This window comes from Lissotriton vulgaris, chromosome 1_1, assembly GCF_964263255.1.
Source record: "Lissotriton vulgaris chromosome 1_1, aLisVul1.2, whole genome shotgun sequence".
Classification (NCBI taxonomy): domain Eukaryota; kingdom Metazoa; phylum Chordata; class Amphibia; order Caudata; family Salamandridae; genus Lissotriton; species Lissotriton vulgaris.
In genome coordinates this window covers 188,317,619-188,340,997 of record NC_141685.1, presented here as the reverse complement: position 1 = coordinate 188,340,997, position 23,379 = coordinate 188,317,619, and the positions used below count along the sequence as shown (strand labels likewise).

The window sequence follows — 23,379 nt, the reverse complement described above, 5'->3', positions numbered from 1 at the left end:
GGGGGCATGGCCTCGAAAGGGGCGTGGCCTCGGGTAACGCCGGTAATGGCGGCGAGGGTGTGTCAGTTTCTCGAGTCCGCTGCAGCGTTAAACTCCACTGCGTGAGCTTCTTATGAACTAGCTTTTGTCCTGAGGATGTCAGGAAATAAGTAAGGTGAGTTTTTAAAAAGCACAGTAAATATAGTGACTCTCAAAATTTAAAATAGAGTGCAGGTCCTGCTCCCGGCTTCCGCCTCAGGAGTGAGTGGTTCAGGTGCACTCCTCCCTCCCATCAACATGCAGATCTCTCCATTCACCACCAGGGCAGACCATCCTGACTCCTGGAGCCAGGCACACCAGCCAATCACAAGCCAGGCAGTCAATTCACATTTACTAGTCAAGTCAAGTCAAGTCAAAGAATTTATATAGCGCACTACATACCCAGAGGGTCTCAAGGCGCTTAGGAAGGGGAGGAGGATTACTTGTCAAATATCCATGTTTTAAGTTGCTTTCTGAATGCTAGGTGGTTCTGGGTAAGGCGAAGGTAAGTGGGGAGTGAGTTCCATGTTCTAGCAGCCAGGTATGAGAAGGATCTGCCTCCCATGGTGGTCTTGTTGATGCGAGGTACAGTGGCGAGGGCTTGGCTGGAAGAACGTAGTTGGCGGGAGGGGGTGTAGAAGGACAGTCGCGAGTTAAGGCATTCTGGTCCGATGTCGTAGAGTGATTTGTGTGCGTGGGTTAGCAGTCGGAAAGTGATTCTCTTATTGACGGGTAGCCAGTGGAGGTCTTTCAGGTGACCAGAGATGTGTTCGTTGCGTGGGATGTCTAATATGATCCTGGCTGAGGCGTTTTGGATTCGTTGGAGTTTCTTCTGGAGTTTAGCGGTGGTACCTGCGTAGAGGGTGTTTCCGTAGTCCAGTCGGCTCGTGACTAGAGCCGACTGGACTACGGGTGGCGTTTTTGAAGGCGTCCTTGGTGCTAGTGGTTGGGTCTTTTTTCCAGGCCTTTTCAAGGGAGCGGCAGAGTTTCTTGGACTTCTTAAGATCATCGTTGAACCATGAGGCCTTCTTGCTGCCAGGTTTGCATTGACGTTTTTTCAGTGGTGCTAAGGTGTCGGCGGTGTTGGATAACCATAGGGTGAAGTTGGCGGCGGCTTGGTCTGGGTTAGAAGAGTGGGCTGGGGTGTTTAGAAGGAGCGATGAGGAGATCTGGTCGATGGTGATTTTGTTCCAGTTTCTTTGCATGGGTGACAGTTTTCCTGGTTTCGGTGGGGATCCAGCGAAATGTTTTTTTGAGCATGCGAAGAATGTTGAAGCAGGACGAGGATACGGCGCTGACTTGTCTGTTCATTGATAGTGAAGAATCCAGGATGACGCCTAGGTTCCGTGCGTGGTCTGTCGGGCTGGGAGCTTTTCCAAGGGCTTCCGGCCACCAAGAGTCGTCCCATGCGGAGGGGGATGTACCTAAGATGAGGACTTCTGTTTTATCTGAGTTCAGTTTCAGGCGGCTGTGTTTCATCCATTCGGCAACTTCTTACATTCCTTCGTGTAGGTTAGTTTTGGCGGTGCTGGGGTCATTGGTGAGAGAAAGGATTAGTTGAGTGTCATCCGCGTAAGAGATGATGTTGAGGTTGTGTTGGCGGGCGATGGCCGCGAGGGGGCTCATGTATACGTTGAAGAGGGTGGGGCTGAGTGAGGATCCTTGTGGTACGCCACAGATGACTTCAGTGGCCTCGGACTTGAATGGTGGAAGGCGGACTCTCTGGGTTCTTCCGGTGAGGAACGAGGTGATCCATTCAAGTGCTTTTCCTTGTATTCCGATGTTATTGAGGCATTGTAAAAGGGTGCTGTGGCAGACTGTGTCGAATGCTGCAGAGAGGTCGAGGAGGATGAGGGCGACTGTGTCTCCATTGTCCAGTAGAGTTCGAATGTTGTCTGTTGCTGCGATGAGGGCGGTCTCAGTGCTGTGTTTTGCTCGGAAGCCAGATTGTGAGGAGTCGAGGGATTTGTTGGCTTCGAGGAAAGTGGCGAGCTGGTTGTTGACAGCTTTCTCGATTACTTTGGCCGGGAAAGGAAGGAGCGAGATGGGGCGGTAATTTTTGAGTTCGGTGGGGTCCGCTGTGGGTTTTTTCAGAAGGGCGGTGAGTTCAGCGTGTTTCCAGTTTTCCGGGAAGGTGGCGGAGTTGAAGGAGCAGTTGATGACGTCTCGGAGGTGCGGTGCTATGACGGAGTCTGCTTTGTTGAAGATGTGGTGAGGACATGGGTCTGTGGGGGATCCTGAGTGGATGGAGTTCATCAGGCGGATGGTGTCCTCAGTGGAGATTGGGTTCCAGTCGTTAAGGGTGTTCACGGGGGGAGAGTGTTCAGCATATGGTTGGGTGGGTAGGTCTCCGGGTTGTTTGTCGAAGCTGTTGTGGATGTCTGCAATCTTGTTGTGGAAGAATGAGGCTAGGGAGTCGCAGAGGGCTTGAGAGGGGGTGATGTCGTTGGAGTTGGCCGAGGGATTGGAAAATTCCTTGACGATGTTGAAAAGTTCCTTGCTGTTGTGGGCGTTGTTGTCAAGTCGATCCTTGAATGCTGTTTTCTTGGCCTTTCGGATTAGTTGGTGGTGAGTGCGGGTGGCGTTTTTGAAGGCGTCCTTGGTGCTAGTGGTTGGGTCTTTTTTCCAGGCCTTTTCAAGGGAGCGGCAGAGTTTCTTGGACTTCTTAAGATCATCGTTGAACCATGAGGCCTTCTTGCTGCCAGGTTTGCATTGACGTTTTTTCAGTGGTGCTAAGGTGTCGGCGGTGTTGGATAACCATAGGGTGAAGTTGGCGGCGGCTTGGTCTGGGTTAGAAGAGTGGGCTGGGGTGTTTAGAAGGAGCGATGAGGAGATCTGGTCGATGGTGATTTTGTTCCAGTTTCTTTGCAGAGTTGGTTGGAGGTGGTTGATGGGTTTTGGCTTGTTGTAGGTGAAGTGAACGCAGCTGTGGTCAGTCCAGAGGAGATCCGTAGTGTGGCTGAAGGAGACATGATTGCTGGAGGTGAAGATGGGGTCGAGTGTGTGACCTGCGATGTGGGTGGGGGAAGTGACCAGTTGTTTAAGTCCGAGGTTGGCGAGGTTGTCCAAGAGGGTGGTGGTGTTGCGGTCGTTGATCTTTTCAAGGTGAAAGTTGAGGTCTCCCAGAAGGATGTAGTCTTTGGAGGGGAGCGCGTGAGGAGTGATGAAGTCCGTGATGTCTTCACTAAATTTTGCACGGGGTCCTGGTGGTCTGTAGAGGAGGGTGCCTCTGAGTGTGGTCTTGGGGTCGATGTGGATCTGGAAGTGAAGGTGTTCGGAGTTGGCGAGGTTGGCGTCAGAGCTGGTTGAGATTCGGATGGAATTCTTATGGACGATGGCGATTCCTCCTCCTGTGTGGCCGGTACGGTCCTTGCGAGTGATCTTATAGCCTTCCGGGATGGCAATGGTGATGTCTGGGGCTGAGGAAGCGTTCATCCATGTTTCTGTTAGGAAGGCGACGTCCGGAGAGATGGTGTCTAGTAGATTCCATAGGTCAATGGCGTGTCTGTGGACCGAGCGGGTGTTGAGAAGGATGCATTGTAGGTGGTTGGGGTCGGGAATCTGTGGTGTGGTCGTAGCGGAGATGTTGTCGGTGCCGCTGAATTTGCAGGAGTAGCAGGAGAAAGGTCCATGGGTGTGTCCAGGAGCGGCTTGGACGCAGTTGGGGGCGCGACCGGGGTTAAGGGCTAGGAGGGTGGCGGTATCGTAGGTAATGCGGGAGGGCTGGGCAGCGCGAGGGGCAGGGGGTCTGGCGCTGGGCGCGGTCCAGGCGCGGAAGGGCGTAGACGGGCTTACCTTTGGCGCACCTTCGGCGCGGATTGGGCGCGGTCGCTGCACGTAAACGCTGCGCGCGGGAACTCCTGTCATATATGGAAAGTGGAGGGGGGAGGGGCGAGGGCGGCTCAGCTGGGAGGCGTGGCGGGCTCAAGGGAACAACAACAACAACAGAATCAGAATGGAGGGGAGGGCAGAGCAGGGCGCCGGGGGATAACACACGAGGTCAATTTCACAATGCGCAGGTAAATATTAGAGCGAGCAAGCAAGCATCCAGTAAAGCAGTGACCAGGCGGTGAAAAACGCTAATGAGTCCTGGCGCTGTTTAAATTAATAAATAAACGCTGAAACGCTATAGAATCCTTGCGCTATGGAAATAGATAAGTAAACAACACTGAAACGCTATGGAGTTCTGGCGCTGTTTAAATAAATAAATAAATGAGCAACACTTCGTCAAAAGCAGCTTTGCAGTACGATACCGCCTTTCAGCAGCAGGCAGGCAGGGGAGCGACCACTCGAGGCAGGAGCGAGGAGTGGATCACGTCGCTGTGAGGTCAGAGGGCGCTCTATATTGCTAGTGGGAGGGTGGCTCAGCTGGGAGGCGTGGCGGGCTCAAGGGAACAACAACAACAACAGAATCAAAATGGAGGGGAGGGCAGAGCAGGGCGCCGGGGGATAACACACGAGGTCAATTTCACAATGCGCAGGTAAATATTGGAGCGAGCAAGCAAGCATCCAGTAAAGCAGTGACCAGGCGGTGAAAAACGCTAATGAGTCCTGGCGCTGTTTAAATTAATAAATAAACGCTGAAACGCTATAGAATCCTTGCGCTATGGAAATAGATAAGTAAACAACACTGAAACGCTATGGAGTTCTGGCGCTGTTTAAATAAATAAATAAATGAGCAACACTTCGTCAAAAGCAGCTTTGCAGTACGATACCGCCTTTCAGCAGCAGGCAGGCAGGGGAGCGACCACTCGAGGCAGGAGCGAGGAGTGGATCACGTCGCTGTGAGGTCAGAGGGCGCTCTATATTGCTAGTGGGAGGGCGGCTCAGCTGGGAGGCGTGGCGGGCTCAAGGGAACAACAACAACAACAGAATCAAAATGGAGGGGAGGGCAGAGCAGGGCGCCGGGGGATAACACACAAGGTCAATTTCACAATGCGCAGGTAAATATTGGAGCGAGCAAGCAAGCATCCAGTAAAGCAGTGACCAGGCGGTGAAAAAAGCTAATGAGTCCTGGCGCTGTTTAAATTAATAAATAAATGCTGAAACGCTATAGAATCCTTGCGCTATGGAAATAGATAAGTAAACAACACTGAAACGCTATGGAGTTCTGGCGCTGTTTAAATAAATAAATAAATGAGCAACACTTCGTCAAAAGCAGACATGCCAACTTCTAGAAGTGGCACTTCTACACTAGACACATTAAATCTGCGCACACCATTGCGCAGCATTTAATCTCACGAGTTCGCACATACCAAACTCACCCCTGCACTCCCCACACATCAGGAACTACCATGGACACACACATTCCCCATGCATTCCAATGGGAGGGCAGGCCAATCTCACCACACGCACTCAGACTGCGCATGCACTTCACACTGGGACACAGGGTTAAAGTGCGCAGAAGCCAAAAACAACTAACACCAAGTCACCTTAAAAAGCGAAAAGTCCAACAGTGGAACTAACCCCAGCATGTTTTCGTTTGTGCGACATGAAGTTGTTGCATGGGAGTGCTGTTTAACTTCAAGGAAATATCTCTATAGTTTGTTTTTGGTTCTGGCAGGCTACGCCACGGCCATAAATGAAAGCTAAAGAGAGAGGCAGAGTGGAAAAGCAGAAAAGAGGCGGGCACATGCGCAGTGAAAAAGACAGAGATTCTGGGGCACAGAGAGAGGCAGAGGCAAGTTATGGAAAGATAGAGATGCAAAATGAGTGGAAAAGATAGAGGCAGACAGCAGAAAAGACCAACAGAGACAGAGATAGAAAGATGGCAGACCTGCTAACATCTGATTAGTTTGGTTACTCAGGGTGGCACAAACAGAGCTTCAGGCCCTAATGATCCCTTTAACTCCCCTTGGTTTCACAGGTACCACATACCAGTGACTTATAAGCGGGTTAAAGTCTTTGCCAACTGGGGTTACCAATTCACAGGTAAGAGTTTTTGGGTGTGAGCACTGGCACTGGGGTCTGGTTAGCAGGTCTCAGTGCACTTTCAGAGTCAAAACCATCAGCACTGGGAAACAAGTGTGGGGGTGACCATACAGAAAGAGAGCTTTCCCACATCATCCTTTACCCATAATAGATGAAATGGTAACACTTGCTGGAGCAAAAATCTTCTCAAAATTGGATATGGCCTCAGGGTATCATCAAGTTCTATTGAGCAAGGAGTCAAGACATATGAGGACATTTGTGGCTCCTGATGTAGTAGATCAGTTTTACACGATGCCATTTGGTCTCGCCCCTGCAGCAGCCATATTCCAAAGGAGGATGGCAGAGGAGGTGAATGGTCTCTCTGAAGTTTTGGTTTTCCAAAACAATGCTTTGATTTTCGACAAAGATTTAGAGAAGCATATGCGTACAGTTAGAATATCTTGAGAGCCTTCCTGAAAAGAGGATTGAAATTTAAAAAAAGTGTTAAATGTATGGTTGGTTGGAAATTTTGGGCGTGTGGTTTCAACTAAAGGGATTGGACTATGGCCAGGCCTGTTGACAGTCACTGAAATACCTGCTCCAAAACACTGTGACCAACAACTTGAGTTTAAGGGAATTGTGGGAGGGATGGGCAGAAATAGAAGCTAGGAGGCTTTAGGTGTTTATCAATTGTTCCGGTTTATTTGTAGTTTGTAGAGGAAATCAAGAGTTCTTCTTGAGCTGCTGTCCTGGTGGGTGGTCAGAGGGTCTCTTCTGGTGTGCTCCTGTTTCCTGGTGATTCCTGATATCCCCTTCGACTGTCTGTCCCCCAGATGGCTCGAAAAGAAAAGAACAAAACAGGATGATGAGACTCGGGTTCTTGGAACAGTCCTTGGTCAGGAGATGGGATTGTGTCCGTCACCACAACACGTTGTGCATGAAGAGGCGATTAAAGCCTATTTATTGTGGCCCAGGGCTTAACGGTCCCTTTACCCCCCTTTCAGTGTAGGTAATTCAAGCCAGGTCACTCAGGACTTATAGGAAGAGAATCACCAAAGACGAGTATTAGCCCAAGCCATCGGTAAACGGTGAAAGAAAAACAAAGGCAGACACTAAGGAAATATCCTCATAAAAGAAAAGACAATATGTGGCTTACTTTGGTGCAGTACAAACACCCCTTGACTTCCTCCCTGTACCTCAATATGCTCTCCCCTTCTAGCTTGGTGCCCTCAATTCACCCGGTTCACCCACCATCCTAGCTGCAGCTCTCCTGAGCTGCGGAAGCGTTTTCGCACCTCCTGGGCGAGGTGGAGATCCACCAATCCTCGCTCCACTCCTCTCCTTCGTCCGGGGTATCATTGCCGTCGTCCCGTTTTCTCAACGTCTCTTCCCTCTTCTCTCCTCCGGTGTCCTGCTGCTTCACCTCGATGTACACTCCGGCCTCCTCCTCATCGGGTCTCTCCGCGTCTTCCGTCTCTGCCTTTTCTTTACTTGTCGGCCTTCCTGATTGGTCCTTCTCCGTAAAGCCACCTCCTACTTCTTGCAAGGAGGAGGTCGGGAGCAACGGGTTAACCCTTGCCGCCCCCTGGTTTTCCATGGTACCTCCAGTTTCCAGGACAGGTAACGGGGGTTCAGGGCCCTACTCTTGGGGTCCTCCTCCCAGGAATGTATGAATTTTATTCAAAATGTACTGAAAATGTTGCTGTGATTGCTGAACCACTTCACAACCTTTTCAATAAGAAAGTTTGATTTGTCTGGGGTTGGAGACAGGAAGGTGCATTTGCAGAGATTAGGGGAAAACTGCTCAATGTAGCACTTCTGAGTCCATATCTACCAGGCAATGAGTGCTCTATCACTGATGATACTGGTAGCTTTGGCAATTGGGCTGTAGTGACTCAAGGTAAAGGAAATGATGAATGTGCAAGGGCATCACACACACTGTGACCACATGAATGTAAACACTCGACCATTGAGCGTGGGATGCAGGACTGCACGTGGGCAACTGAAAAGTTTCAGTCATCCTTGTGTGGGACCAAGTTTAGAATATGAACTGATAATCAACCTCTTTTGAATGGTAATAATGTGAACACCAGTAGGCTACTGCCAGGTTAGTGAGGTTAAGTTTAAAACTTTTGAAACATCATTTTGAGGTCGAACACACTGCAGGAGATAGGAACAAAAATACTGATTGCTTGCCTCGACTTCCCTGAGGGCAGGAAGATGTGGAACATAAGAATAAAAAGAATGACTGTGAAGATGTGGAATGTATTGCAGCAAGTATTTGTTGGCCGGGTAAAGAGAGTGTGTGTGGGAGGGGGGGGGGGGGGCAAAAGTAGAGAAAGACATTGGATGAAGATTCTATTTTATTGAAAGTGATTCATTTCATGAAGAAAGATTGGCCAAAAGAATAAAGATTTGTTGTGTGAACGGCAGACCGATAGCCAAGTTCATACTGTCAGAGCTGAGCCATGAAGGACATTTAGGTGTGATATCCAACAACAAACGACTGACAATGCAATACTGGTAGCCTGCCATGGACAGGGATGTGGAAAAATTAATTAGAGAGAGTCACCAGTTGTTTGCAAAATGATAAAAGGCTGATGTACACAGTTCTGCTTATGACAGAAGTGGGTTTTCCTGACAGTACGGGACAATGAATGTAATGTTTTTTTAGGTCAGTTTCAGATGCTTCCTGTGCATCAGAAATTTGCCATTGTGCTTGTGGACTACATGTCAAATTGGTTGCAAGTACGGTTTGTACATGGCAGAGAGGGTTTTCGGGGTGAATTGGTATTGGATAATGGTGTACAAATTGTCTTGAGGGAGATTAAGTAGTATTTGGATGGAACGGGTATCAAGAATAAATCTGCTAGTCTTCATCACCCACAGAGTAATGGCCAAGCAGAGAGGATGAACAGATTGGCTTATCAGGGTTTTTTTTCAGGGCGGGTATCAAAGTGGACGATGCTGCAAGGGATATGCTTACAGCTTATCGCAACACACTGTACTGCACCATTTTGTGCCGAGAGGCAGAAACTTGCATGATTTGGTCCTCGTAATGTGCACTGAATTGTCTAAAGAGGAGCTAAGACACAATAGCTATCTAAAGAAGGAAGAAATAAGAATTGGCCTTAAAAAAGATACATTTGATATCATAAACCTATTGTTCGCATAAATATGATCACAGAGCCAATAATCTTATGCAATCATAGTACTCTGGAATGACTGGGGGAATCAGATGCCTAATTTCCACAGTAATTCCACATATTTCAGAGCCAAATTTCCACAGTAATTCCATATATCTCAGAGCAATCACCACTTACTTCACTCACCCTCCAGCAGATTTTCTTTAATCGCTGATATTTCTGACTTGGACGGAGGAAAAAGTGAGGGAAATGTAATAGGAGACATAATGGCAGACATAGCTAAGGCCTTATAATGGGGCTCATAGTAGATAAAATAAACATAATAAAATAGATCACCCTATCCTGTATACTGTAATACAACCAACCCAGTTTGATATTCAGACCACCTTGTACTGTGCACATAACCCTACAGACCACACTTAATCTTGAAACCTCTCTGAACTTGTACATTTTTCTACATGATGTAGTATGTTATAACTACAACTGACCCTCTCTGACCTGCAGGCCACCCAGTTCTACGTACATGTACCTACACACTACAGATCTAGACCACTTCTTATCGAAGGCTCTGGGTGCCACGGACCTTACCCTACGCATTCCACCACTACAGACCTGACTTACAGATCACTTGTCTTATTCACACTGCTTTCCTCTCCTCCTAAGAAGCAGACCCTGACTGACCCAGAAATCCTCTTATATTCTGTGCACTCACACATCACATAGACCCAGCCCCATCTCTAAAGTGCTTTAGTATGCACTAGCAACAAAAAAGGGCAATGTTACTCTTGGTGAATAACACCTCACTTTCATCTCACACTTAGGGGATGGTGAGTATTGCGGTGCTTGAATTGAAATCACTGATTCTGGCACTAATTCCTCAGAGGTCCTGAGCCCGGATGGGGGAGTCTCATGCACAGACCAGAATTCATGTCATTTTTCATGTGCAGAGTCCCAATTCTTAGCCTATCACTGAACGAGAAGGAGAAACTCCTTTGCGAAAATAAAGGAGATACTAGGTACATAACCCCTTCTGGTGTACTCAAGGCCCCGCCCCCAAAGATACCAGTCCACACAACTCAGATTTGGCCCCCTGCAGGTCTTACTAAAAATCTGGAAAGATCCACTTTGGAGATATTTTATGCTACATTCCCTCAGATCTGTACAAATAACTCGACATTCTGCATGGTCATTCAGTATGAAACAAATACCTGGGATGGCTTTGAGCAGCAATCCATCTGCGTCTGTATTTCCTCTCTCCAGTGGGTCTGTAGTGATAGCTCCATCAGTATCAGCAGCATTCTGTGTCAGGAAGGATGAGGATCCAGATGGGCCCTGCGCATCAGCACATGTTGGTTGTAGGTCAGAGTTCTCATCTCGGTCCTCAGGATGCAGTGGTTCTTGCTTGTAGTTCTGATCGTAGTCCTCAGGGCCCAGTGGTTCTTGCTTGTAGTTCTGATCGTAGTCCTCAGGACTCGGTGGTTCTAGCTTAAAGCCGCGATCTGGACTGAGTGCCTCAAGGTGCATTGGTTCGGTCTTGCAGTTCTGATGTGGTTCATGTGTATCAGAAAGAACCTGCAGGCATGTGTTGAGCTGCAGACTCTGGTCTTCTTGAAATGCTGGTCGTCTGCAGAGGTTTTGCCGTTGACCGTCACCATCAAACCACAACAACTCTTGCTGTAGGCGTTCACTTGGTCCCTCCCCATCTGGGAGCATTGGTTGTGTGCAGTGGTTTCGCTGTGGCTCATGTCCCTTGTGAAACAGTGGCTGCAGGCAGACGTTCTGTTTTGCGCCCCAACTATCTGCATACAATGGTTCTTTTTTCACATGCTCCTCTTGTTCCTGTTCAACTGGGAAAACTAGTTGTATGCACTGGTCCTGCTGTGGTTCCTGCCCATCATCAAACCTTGGTGGAAGACAAAGATTTTGCTCACCTGGGATGACTTGAACATCCGGAGGAGGGCACCTGGAGCCAGTACCATCCTGGTGTGATCCAGGGCCAGCCGGAGACAGAGGTTGGAGGCACTGGCTCTGCTTTGGTTCATGCCCATGAGGAGACGTAGGTTGGAGACACTGATCCCGCTGTGGGTCACGACCAGGTGGAGATGTAGATTGAAGGCATTGGTTCTCCTCCTTTGCCCGGACTGAAAGATTGATCGGAGGGGACCTGCTGAGAGGATAATCTCTAACCACCACCGGACTGGCCATCTCCAAAGACACACCCCCATTTTCAAAGTAATCCAGACCCTTTGCTATCCAGATTTGCTCCATAAGCCCAGCGACTCTTGACGGCACACCCTCTAAGGTATTCTGCAAGTTATCCAGTTTGGCTTCCAACTGCTCCAACACAGATAAAAGGATCATGTTAGGCAGGTTCCCTGATAGAGGTTCCATCTCACAGACCCTCTGAGCATCAGTCTGGGATCTTGAAGAGGACACATTATGGATACAAGAAGAAGGGAGTGCAACTCTTACGGGTTCAGGTGAACACTGCACTTCTCCTTTTTGTCTTGGAACCTGCCTTTTCTCCATTCTGAAATTCTGATGTTCAAGTCCTCAAGTGTCTGTGAAGGGGAAGAAAATAGAAAAGACAACACATTATCACAGGACAATTAGGTCAAAATACTCCTTCCTGTCTCACCAAACGTTGTTTAAGCTTTAAATAAAAATTAATCAGTCCAGCTAATGGCTCGAAAGAACTAAATTGTCTCAAGAGCTGGAGAGGATCTACCCTGCTCAAGGTCAGGCTGTATCTGAGGACATCAGGAGTTACCCTGCTACACATCTAAATCCCGCTCAGTGCTGCCCTTATGTGATATGCTGAGATTTCATGCAGGTCTGCTCTGCCCTGCTAGAGAGGACTACCCATCCAGAGCAGATCTGTTAAGCTTCAAAATGTATCAGTTTGACCTCATCAAACCTAACCCTATAATTTAACGGACTTATTACGTTTTTGTAAGTCTTTATTTTTTTTTTTTACGAAAATTTGGTAAGCTTTACCATAATAGATATTCCCTATGAAATCGAGACTTGAGGAATAATAGATTTAAAATTTCCAGATAAAAATACTAATTTGCTGGTCAGGAATTGAGCTACCTAGGTCATGTAATCTCTGCTGATGGGGTCTGCCCCAAAGATGAATCAATTAAAGCCACACAGGAAATACCTAGACCCATAAAGAAAGAAGAAGAGGCACTCGCGCTTTTGGTGAGAAACATTCTATTCTCAGTTTGTACCTAATTTACTTGTGCCATGTGAGCCGTGCTGAGGAAGGGTGCAGACTATATGTGGAGTAGGGAATACGAGAAGAATTTGCAGAGGTTAATAATAATAATAATAAAGGGGTTTGTAAAGCGCCTGGTGACGCCGTCCCGGCGTGTCCCCGCGCTGTGGAGAGAGCAGCAGGAGAAGTGGGAAGGACCTACAGGGTATACAGGTGGGTCTTTAGAAGTTTCCTAAATATGGTTTCAGACTCTGCTAGTCTGATGTTCATTGGGAGAGAATTCCATTTGTTGGCTACCATCACTCGAAAGGAGCGGCCTCCCATTCTGGCTTTTTTTATCCGGGGGATTTTAAGTAGACCAGTTACCCTAGAGCGAAGTGCTCTATTGGGCTCGTAGGGGATGGCTAGATCCTTCAGGTATTCAGGGGCTTTTTGGGAGGTTATTCTATAGCATATTAAGAGCGCTTTGAATAGGATCCTCTTTTTTATAGGAAGCCAGTGGAGGCTGCTCTTTTGGGTAGCCTGAGGACTAGCCGTGCTGCCGTGTTTTGGAGAACCTGCAGTCTTCTGATGTTCTTTTCCGTTGTCCCTAAAAGTAGCACATTGCCATAATCAATACGGGAGGTGACTAATGCTTGGGTCATGGTGCGTCTGGCCTCAAGAGGAAGAAGGTCCAAAGTACGGTTTAGGGTCTTCAGAACCCCAAAACATTTCCCTACTACTTTATGGACATGGCCATCAAAGGAGAGTTTGGGAGAGTCTTGTGAATGCTCAAAGTCTGCATCATCATGGGGAAAGGACCTTTAACAGAACCCTAATAGAAAGAGCTGAGATTTCTTAGCTATTGTGTATAAAGGTTTCTATCCTATTAAGGACACAGATGTAAGGAGTACGCATTTCTCTCTTCGTATTATCCACTGTGTTGTTACGGACACCAGAGACAAGGGCCTAGGAGTGGAACTGAAACAGCGGTATGATCTGAAAGAAAGTCATTATTGCCTTTGTATCTAGGGCTTTGCCGGAGGCTGAATGTAGACATTCCACTACTGAGAAGGAGGCATTGGCCATGTTTTGGGCTATCAAAATAAACATTTGTGTGGAGTGTAGGAAACTGTAAGTAGTGAATGTTCGACTAGTCCAAACTGGACCCAATCTATGCAGCTGATGCAAGGTGCCTGCTTTCTAGAGTCAAATAAGGGGCAATCTTTTTCAGGCTTTTAATATGATACATGCATGGTGCGTCTGGCCTCAAGAGGAAGAAGGTCCAAAGTACGGTTTAGGGTTTTCAGAACCCCAAAACATTTCCCTACTACTTTATGGACATGGCCATCAAAGGAGAGTTTGGGAGAGTCTTGTGAATGCTCACAGTCTGCATCATCATGGGGAAAGGACCTTTAACAGAACCCTAATAGAAAGAGCTGAGATTTCTTAGCTATTGTGTATAAAGGTTTCTATCCTATTAAGGACACAGATGTAAGGAGTACGCATTTCTCTCTTCGTATTATCCACTGTGTTGTTACGGACACCAGAGACAAGGGCCTAGGAGTGGAACTGAAACAGCGGCATGATCTGAAAGAAAGTCATTATTGCCTTTGTATCTAGGGCTTTGCCAGAGGCTGAATGTAGACATTCCACTACTGAGAAGGAGGCATTGGCCATGTTTTGGGCTATCAAAATAAACATTTGTGTGGAGTGTAGGAAACTGTAAGTAGAGAATGTTCGACTAGTCCAAACTGGACCCAATCTATGCAGCTGATGCAAGGTGCCTGCTTTCTAGAGTCAAATAAGGGGCAATCTTTTTCAGGCTTTTAATATGATACATGCACAATGACAGAACTGACAGAACTTGCCAGACCGAGAGAGAACTGTTGATCTTTACTTTCAAGCTCTACACATTTTGAGCAAACAGTGGAAGAGTGCCCACCTCCGAAGGCTAGTAGGCATCAAGCCATAAGTCATTATGACAATTAATAAGTAGAACTTCTGTCTTCGCTACGTTTCACTTTAGTGTATTGCAACCCAGCCACTGCTATAGACAGGCATTGTTTGGTGGAATGTGAGGCGAGGGGAGAGTAACTGTCTAGAGACAGCAAGATCTGGGTGTCGTCAGAATACATAAATGCTCTAACACATTTCTCAATTAAAGCTCCAACAACTGGGATTACATAGCTGGTGAACAAATGGGGCGAGATTGAGGACCCGCGAGTCACTCTGAAATTGCATGCAATGTGTTGGACGAAAAGTTGCCCAATCTGGAGATACATGTTCAGCCTGTAAAGAATGATATGAACCTCTTTAAGGCCTAGCACCCGATGCCCAAAGCTTCAACATGGTTCACCAAGGAGAGTACTCAACTGTGCAAAGGCAGCAGAGAGATCTAATGAGAAGAAAGCATTGGTTCCTGCTCCCATTCCAGCTCATTCATAATCGGGAGAGGCACTGTCTCTGTATTATGTAGTGGCTGAAATAATGCCCTAGAGTCCTTGAGAAAGTGGTTTTGCTACAAACCTTTCCACCAGCTAAGAGCAAAAGGAAGTAACAATATCAGTAATAACTTTTTTCAAACCAAGAAATCTGCTCCTGGCTTCCAGAGAAAGGGATTTGCGGTGGTGTCTTTAACAGCAGCAGGAACAATCCCATTACCAACTAGGTGGGGATTAATGGCAGAGGTACTGGTCCAACTTAGTGGTTCAGTTGTTTAAAGTTTGTTACTGGACTCACGTTGTTCAGCTAACCAGATCTAGCCACCCCAAAAAGAAGTTGCAGAAGTCTCAGGGAAGAAAGTGGAGAACTCCTTGTGTCAAATAATTTGAGGTGCTGAAGTGGTCTCTACCAGGGGGGAAGGTACGTGAATCAATCTTCTCCATTAAGGTTTTAATTTTGTTGTGTCACACAGTTGGTGCAACAGTGTGAGAGTGAATTATAAATTGAAAGTTTCTGTGAAGCTGACATACAAAGGGACACGGATGAGTTGGATGACAAGATGAAGTCATTGTAGGAGGCGACAAACAGATACTCTCAGCTACAGCAATAACCCCGCCACATAACTTAGTTGAGGAAAATTAATATAATATTTCAGGAAAAGCAGGAGGACTTAGAGAAGAGGTCCTGAAGGAATAACATCAGTATTGAGGAGTATACATGCGCGAAGAAGGGGAAGACAAGTAAACATGTTAGAGAAATGTTGCATACAGTCCTCGACCAGAGATGATGCAGGACTGAAAGTCCTGGGAATGACGAGGCTATGACACTATGGAGACAACTGCTTATCATCATGGGGAAAGGACCTTTTAACAGAACCCTAATAGAAAGAGCTGAGATTTCTTAGCTATTGTGCAGAAAGGTTTCTATCCTATTAAGAACACAGTTGTAAGGAGTACGCATTTCTCTCTTCGTATTATCCAATGAGTCTCATGCTCAGAAAAAACAGCCCCTCTTTTCCATGTAAAACAGGCACAAGGCGAATCACTTCCTCTTTATTTGTGCAAAATCCCCTCTCCTTTGTCATTTCTTCACTAGTTATAATGTTTCGGTCAGAGCTTGATAGATATAGATAGGACAAGCCGAAACGTTATGGCGGCATATTGAAAATAAATTAATTGCACTTACTTGCTGGTCCATGTCCGCAGATTGTGAGGCGAAGGAAAACTACCTGCTATCCAGTCACGGAAGTGAGGAGATTATATATATATATATATATATATATATATATATATATATATATCACCCTGACAGTTTGAAGTGCCTCTTCCTCGCTGATTGGGGCCCGTTATGAAGTGTGTCAGACACCTCTGTAAATCCAAAAGGAACATGCGCTTCCTACAACGCTGTACGGACCACACCAGAACTACTTGAGATGTTCTTTTATTGAAAAATTCACAGGCATGACACGTTTCGACTCTTCATCATATGCCACTTGCTGCAATGTCAGTGGGTTAGTTAGAGTTTAAAAAATGTAGCTTCTAAGACATTGAAAAGGGACAAAGGTCCGTTGCTTCCAGCTAAAAAGGGACAGGTCTTTCAAGGTTTTCTTAGTGGTAATTAACACTGTATTTTGATAGAAACAAAGGAGAGTACTTATTATCGGTTTAGGTTGCCTTGTAACCCCCAAATGGTATTACTATCATAGTTTCCCTTTGTTAAATATTCTCGATATCAGATGTTCAGATGTAAACCCGACTGGTAACCTGCTGCCTGGGCTGCAGCCTGTTGCAGCATACCCGCTTGAGAAAGGCAAACTCTTTGCTGTTCACAAAATTCCTCCCTGGTGGGTCCTCCTTCCTGCTGCCAATGGGTCAGCTCAGGCAGGTACCCCAGGTTGGCACTCTGCTCCCCGATAGGCTCCCGGTCATCCCCCTCGGGCCGTGGGAACCAAGGGGGCCGGCTCCCCGTGCCCCCTGCCCCTTCTCTCTAAGGCAGGGATCTGAGCCATACTCTCAGGTCACGGACGCTTCTCAACACCCTCCTTGGCTGCCATAGACCTAGTGGTAGAACACGCCCACTCAGGCAGACCCATTTGCAAATGAGCTCTCCTCTCCACTGTAGCCCACGGGGAGTTCTCTAAATCATTGCCCAACAGACAGATGAGCACCTAATGTACTCCCCACAATACATCCCTACCTCCTGCATAAATGTCAGCTTTCTGGAGGAAAAAACTCAAGCACCCTCTAGTAGCACACACACGTCACTGCGCGACGCGGATTACTGACTGGGGCATGCAGCACTAAAACTGCCCTGGGGAGTGAACAGTTCAAGCTTTTGCAAGGGTGCAGTCACTGTGTGTGCACTTCCTGACCCACAACTGCCAAACAAAGCTGTCACAGGGGGTGGGAGGCCAGGCTGATGAAACACCAAGAACTCAGTGGGGAAAACTATTTAACTAGAATAATGACAAACACCCCAGGGGATGGCGTGACATATAGAAATTAAAGTAGCAGAGCAGTCACAAATCATGCACATTCTTTCCCTGTAATACCCATATATGAAAAAACCCTTATCCGGCTGCTGAGCAACAAAAAAAAGAAGGTGCTTTCGCTGGTAGTCTGTTTTGCTAGAAAGGAGGAGCTGTTATTAGTGACTGTTTTCTTTAGGCTTGGGTCTCCCATGGAACAGGTAGCCCCAGAATGGGTTTTATAGTTCAATGTTGCTGATGAGCTGCTGAGCTAATAAAACAGAGAGAGAAATGCATTATCAGAAGCCTCTGGTCCCAACATAGAATTCGCTTTAACTTTGCATATCTGAGAGCACTTTGGAACATTTAAGATGGAATACCACTGGTGCTCCACCCCAGATGTGTGAAACTTATGGAACTCAAAAGGTTTGAGGGTGATCAACAGCATTAGAGGGGTCACAGGCTGAAACCTGCCAACATATTTCAGGATGTGCGGTGGGGGGGCAAGTCCTTGAAGATGACAGGGCTTTGCGCAGAGCACAACCCGAGGCACTTTAAATTCACCCCTCCACCCCAACACAAAAATCAAAGTTTCTGAGGCAGCCGCCGCTGTCCCAGGAAGTTTAACACTGACATGGACATCAGCTTCACAGAACCTCCAATAATTCACTGGAAACCTGCTCTCTACTCTATTCCAGCTAATTGTGTGCGAACCGTGTGATATCACTTGCTCAGCCAATATTGTGTGACACACGGCGGCACCGAGTGAGTTGGAAGGTAAGCAAGTTACTGTCTCCCATCATGTGTTGTGTCCACACCCTGAGCTGCTCCTCTCAGTTCTTGACTCCAAAGGCCAAGCTCCACAGTCTATCTTCAATGCACATTCTAAAGGAAGGAGACAGAGACCTTGTGGTGTTCACTGGGCGTGGCTAAACCGGCGACCTACCTATGCTACTGTGGTGTGTGCAAGATGTGTTAGAATGTTGGTGATGGATGTTTGAAGTCAGTGTCTGGTGATGGAGAGGTGATAATACACTGCATATCTCGGTGCTACATAAGTGGTCACAAGTTGATGGCAGTGGCAGATAATCTTTGGTTCACGGCCAGAGTCCACACAGCTGTATCAGTAGGAAGGACAAGTACCAGATGTATAATGAGCTAAATCAGTGTTGCAAAGGAAGATTCCCTGGAATATACTGGCGCAACATTCAATATTTCAGGTGTGAGGTGTCAAATCTCACTTACCAGCATTAAGAGAGAAGAGCATGTGAACTTTTGATAGTACCTGTGCGATGAGGGTGTTAACCATGCTGCTTCATGAGACAGGCTGAAGAATGTTCTAAACCATTCCCTCTCCGGCACTACATAGCAACACATGACATGTGGCCTCAGAGAATCCTAGAGATGGAGAGGCATTATACATGCATCATACACATGAAGCTGTTCACGCTCACTCGAGTGAATGCCATAATTGAACATTTAAAGGGCTTTCTGTGAGCTAGATACTGTTCACGTGCACTGGAGTGTACAACGTAATAGAAGATTTAAAAGGACAAAAGGTTTAGCAGTTTTTGCGTCAAGAACAATCAATTTTATTAACAACATGGAGGTGAAGATTGTGCTTTTCATTCTTTGCTGCAATATTCGCAGCGCCATTAAGAACAAACACCAAAAACTTAATTTCCCATCAATTCAGTGACTGATCAGCACATGCATGTCCCTTTATCAACCAGAGACACCAAACCTACGCCTCTTTCTTTGCTGAGTCCAACAAAAGATCAACAACTTGGAACTTCACATCCAGAAGAACAAAAAGTCACTTTAACTTCACTATGGATGTTACGATACAGAATTCCACTATAGCGTAAAACCCTTCAGGTGGTCATGGAAGAGAAAACTTTGTGACCAAAGACAGCAACACCATCACCCTGCTCGATAACCTTGCATCCCTCGGTCTCAAGCAGCTGGTGTCCACCCCCACCCACCTCGCCGGACACACACTCGACGCAGTCTTCTCATCCTGCAAAGACATCGTCTTCAGCCACGCCACCGGACTCCACTGGACGGACCACAGCTGCCTCCACTTCACATTCAAAAGAACGACGATCCACCACCACCAGCAACAGGTTGCTCGAAGAAGCTGGAACAAGATCACAGCCGACCAGCTCGCCGCTTCCCTGAGCCAGCACCCTCCCGCCAGCTCAGCGAACCCCAGCCAGGCCGCCGACAACCTCACGAAGTGGATCAGCAACTGCGCGGACGAAATCGCCCCACTGAGGACCCCGCCTAGCAAACCCGGCAGCAAGAAGGCCCCATGGTTCACCGACGAACTCAAGAGCTCCAAGAAGAACTGCAGAGCCCTCGAGAAAGCCTGGAGAAGGGAACCAACACCGGACAACATGACCACCCTCAAGCTTGCCACCCGGAAGCACCACCAACTGATCCGCGCCACCAAGAAAACTGCATTCAAGGAACGACTGGACAACAACGCACACAACTGCAAGGAACTCTTCAACATCGTGAAAGAGCTCTCCAACCCCAACGCCGGCAACAACGCCATCACCCCATCGCAAGACCTCTGCAACTCCCTCGCCTCCTACTTCCACAACAAGATCGCGGACATACACAACAGCTTCAGCACTCAACCGACGCACGCCACGACCGAACCACCGCCCCCCACCACCACCCTCCGCGCCTGGACTCCGATCAGCACCGAAGACACCGTCCGCATGATGAACTCCATCCACTCCGGATCTCCAACCGACCCCTGCCCTCACCACGTCTTCAACAAGGCCGACGCTGTCATCGCACCCCACCTGCGGGTCATCATCAACACCTCCTTCGACACCGCCACCTTCCCGGAGAGCTGGAAGCATGCCAAACTCAGCGCCCTGCTCAAGAAACCTACAGCGGACCCCACCGAACTCAAGAATTACCGCCCCATCTCGCTCCTCCCGTTTCCAGCCAAAGTCATCGAGAAGACCGTCAACAAGCAGCTGGCCACCTTCCTCTAGACGAACGGATCCCTCGACCCCTCACAGTCTGGCTTCCGAGCCAACCACAGCACCGAGACCGCCCTCATCGCGGCCACCGATGACATCCGAGCCCTGATGGACAACGGAGAAACAGCGGCCCTCATCCTCCTAGACCTCTCTGCGGCCTTCGACACGGTCTGCCACCTCACCCTAGTGCAGCGCCTCAGCAACGTCGGAATCCAGGAGAGGGCACTGGAGTGGATCATCTCCTTCCTCGACGGAAGAACACAGAGAGTCCGACTACCACCGTACAAGTCAGAGGCCACCGAAGTCATCTGCGGCGTCCCTCAAGGATCCTCGCTGAGCCCCACCCTCTTCAACGTCTACATGACCCCCCTCGCGGCCATCGCACGCCAGCACAACCTCAACATCATCTCCTACGCTGACGACACCCAGCTGATCCTCTCCCTGACCAACGACCCCGCCGCCGCCAGAGCCAACCTTCACGAAGGGATGAAACACGTAGCCGAGTGGATGACGACCAGCCGCCTGAAACTGAACTCAGACAAGACGGAGGTCCTCATCCTGGGCTCCTCGCCCTCCGCCTGGGACGACTCCTGGTGGCCCCCTGCCCTGGGCACTGCACCCAAACCGACAGACCACGCACGGAACCTGGGCGTCATCCTGGACTCCTCCCTCTCCATGACCAGACAAGTCAACGCCGTCTCCTCGTCGTGCTTCAACATCCTGCGCATGTTACGGAAGATCTTCCGGTGGATCCCCACCGAGATCAGGAAGACGGTTACCCAGGCCCTCGTCACCAGCCGACTGGACTACGGCAACGCCCTCTACGCCGGAACCACCGCCAAGCTCCAGAAGAGACTTCAGCAGATCCAGAACACCTCAGCCAGACTCATCCTCGACATCCCACGACACAGCCACATTTCCGGACATCTGAGAGACCTGCACTGGCTCCCCGTCAACAAAAGAATCACCTTCCGTCTCCTCACCCACGCACACAAAGCCCTACACGATCAAGGCCCGAGCTACCTCAACAACCGCATCAACTTCTACGCTCCCAACCGCCATCTCCGATCAGCCAGTCACGCCCTCGCCGCCGTCCCCCGCATCCGAAGAACGACAACAGGAGGAAGGTCCTTCTCCTACCTGGCCGCCAAGACCTGGAACTCCCTCCTGACCGACCTGCACCTGACCCAAGACCACCTCTCCTTCAGGAAGAAGCTCAAGACCTGGCTGTTCGAGCAGTAGCAGCACCCCCCCTCCCCCCCCCCCCCCCCCCCCCCCCACCAAGCGCCTTGAGACCCTCCGGGTAAGTAGTGCGCTCTATAAATGTCTTGATTGATTGAGCAACTCCAGAAGAACCACAGGATACAACCTGTTAATGGTGCAGTGCCCATATTGCTGTGCAGCTTTCTAGAACGGCCTATACTCCTGCTCAGTACATGAAACAACTTCAAACAAGGTAACGTCCAACCCAAAACAGAACATTCAAATAACAGAGAAGGACAACGAATGAACATATTCAAACCCGGCACAATCGTAGAATATAATATTAAGAGCTTGATTTATTATTGGGTGGATGGTATGTAGTTCCGTCATGGGACGAAAGTAAATTACTCTATCCCCATGGTGGAGAGGCCGTCCGCCTAATTTATAAATGACCGCCAAGCAGACAGTAATTTATCAAAACATGACGGCGGTTCCTGGCAATGTGTGTTACTCTTTTCTATGGGGCTGTGCTAGCAGGACGCAGGCCAGTAGCATGGAGCAATTGTTTTTTATTTGCAAAAAGAAAATCCTGAAACTGGATTTTCTTTTTGTAAACAAAAGGTATAATGCTCCTTTCGCCATGGGAGTCTTCTCCCATGGTGAGCGGAGCATTATAATATTTGTATTGTTCCTTCTGGCGGTAAGAAACAGTAAAACAATTACTACATGTCCAGCATCCACATTGGACATGCTGCCAACATGTAAATGAGGTCCTAATTCACATCAAATGCACATGTTGACTAACAGTGGGATAGCCTTTACCCCCTGCCCTTAGTAGAATTGAAAATTCCTAAGGAAAAAGCTATAATATTTGTTATTCTAGTTCAGGACCAGAGGATGAGATTATGCTTGTTTAAAGCTTGTCAACGAGCACAGATGCCACATTGGCTTATAATAAAATGTTTTGATATTAGAATCAGATTAGCATATCTATACCCTCAAAATATTTTCCAAGCTAGAGCCTAATAAAAATGTTTTGGGCAGCACTGACCCCCTGACTGAGTGTGCCCAAATGTACTCACGTCTCCCCCGCCTTCTGCCATAAAATGCCCAACCCATCTGACCAGATCAGCTGATCTGACAGGACAAAACGGCTTTTGGCAATCAACAAATGGCCTTCAGCATCTGGCTTGAGTCCCACTGAGCAAAGCTCATACGCTTTCAAACATTGTACAACATTTAGAGTCATTAGGAAAACCTAAATATGAATCATTGAGAAAAGGTGATATTCTGTCCAGAAATGTGGACAGACATCCCTTCAGGCGAACATACCTCTGAGATCTAAAGCTCTTATCACCAAAGATCTGCTGCATGACACCAAGCATAGAAGCACCGCCAGTCTGAACAACAATCAAGAGCCCCTCTGCCCCTGAGTGCATGGAGGCAAGAATAATGACCCCTGGATTCACCTCGAAGCCCCCACTTCCCTCTGGTGTCCCCTCCCCCTTGGACTCACCTCGAAGCCCCCACTGCCCTCTGGTGTCCCCTCCCCTTCCCCATAGACTCACCTCGAAGCCCCCACTGCCCTCTGGTATCCCCTCCCCTCCTCCCTAGACTCACCTCGAAGCCTCCACTGCCCTCTAGTGTCCCCTCCCCCTGGACTCACCTCGAAGCCCCCACTGCCCTCTGGTGTCCCCTCCCCTCCCCCCTGGACTCACCGCGAAGCCGCCACTGCCCTCTGGTGTCCCCTCCCCCCTGGACTCACCTCGAAGCCCCCACTGCCCTCTGGTGCCCCCCTGGACTCACCTGCCCTCGAAGCTGACTATGCTCTCCTTTTGTAACTCCCGAACAGATCCACTTCCGGGTGACCGGAAACAGAGGCAGTTCCGAGCGGAGGTTGTTTAAAACATCTCTGTTTTCTGAGACAAATGGCTGCTTCCGAGTCAGCGCCGGCAGAGTCTCCCCTTTATCGGACGCTGATTGGCTCCT

At 48.4% G+C, this 23,379-nt stretch overlaps 1 protein-coding gene across 1 annotated transcript in view; it reads right to left on the bottom strand.

Moving 5' to 3' along the window:
- The window catches only part of LOC147738134 (uncharacterized), a 96,880-nt gene extending 73,629 nt beyond the window's left edge, over positions 1 to 23,251 (bottom strand). The window contains exons 1-2 of the mRNA XM_086952156.1: positions 23,197 to 23,251; positions 10,283 to 11,635 (exon numbers count right to left, since the gene is read on the bottom strand). Of these exons, the coding sequence (XP_086808282.1) occupies positions 10,283 to 11,603 (1,321 nt within the window). The 5' untranslated portion in view covers positions 11,604 to 11,635; positions 23,197 to 23,251. The remainder of the gene's footprint in view (positions 1 to 10,282; positions 11,636 to 23,196) is intronic.
- Between the last annotated feature and the right edge of the window lie 128 nt (positions 23,252 to 23,379).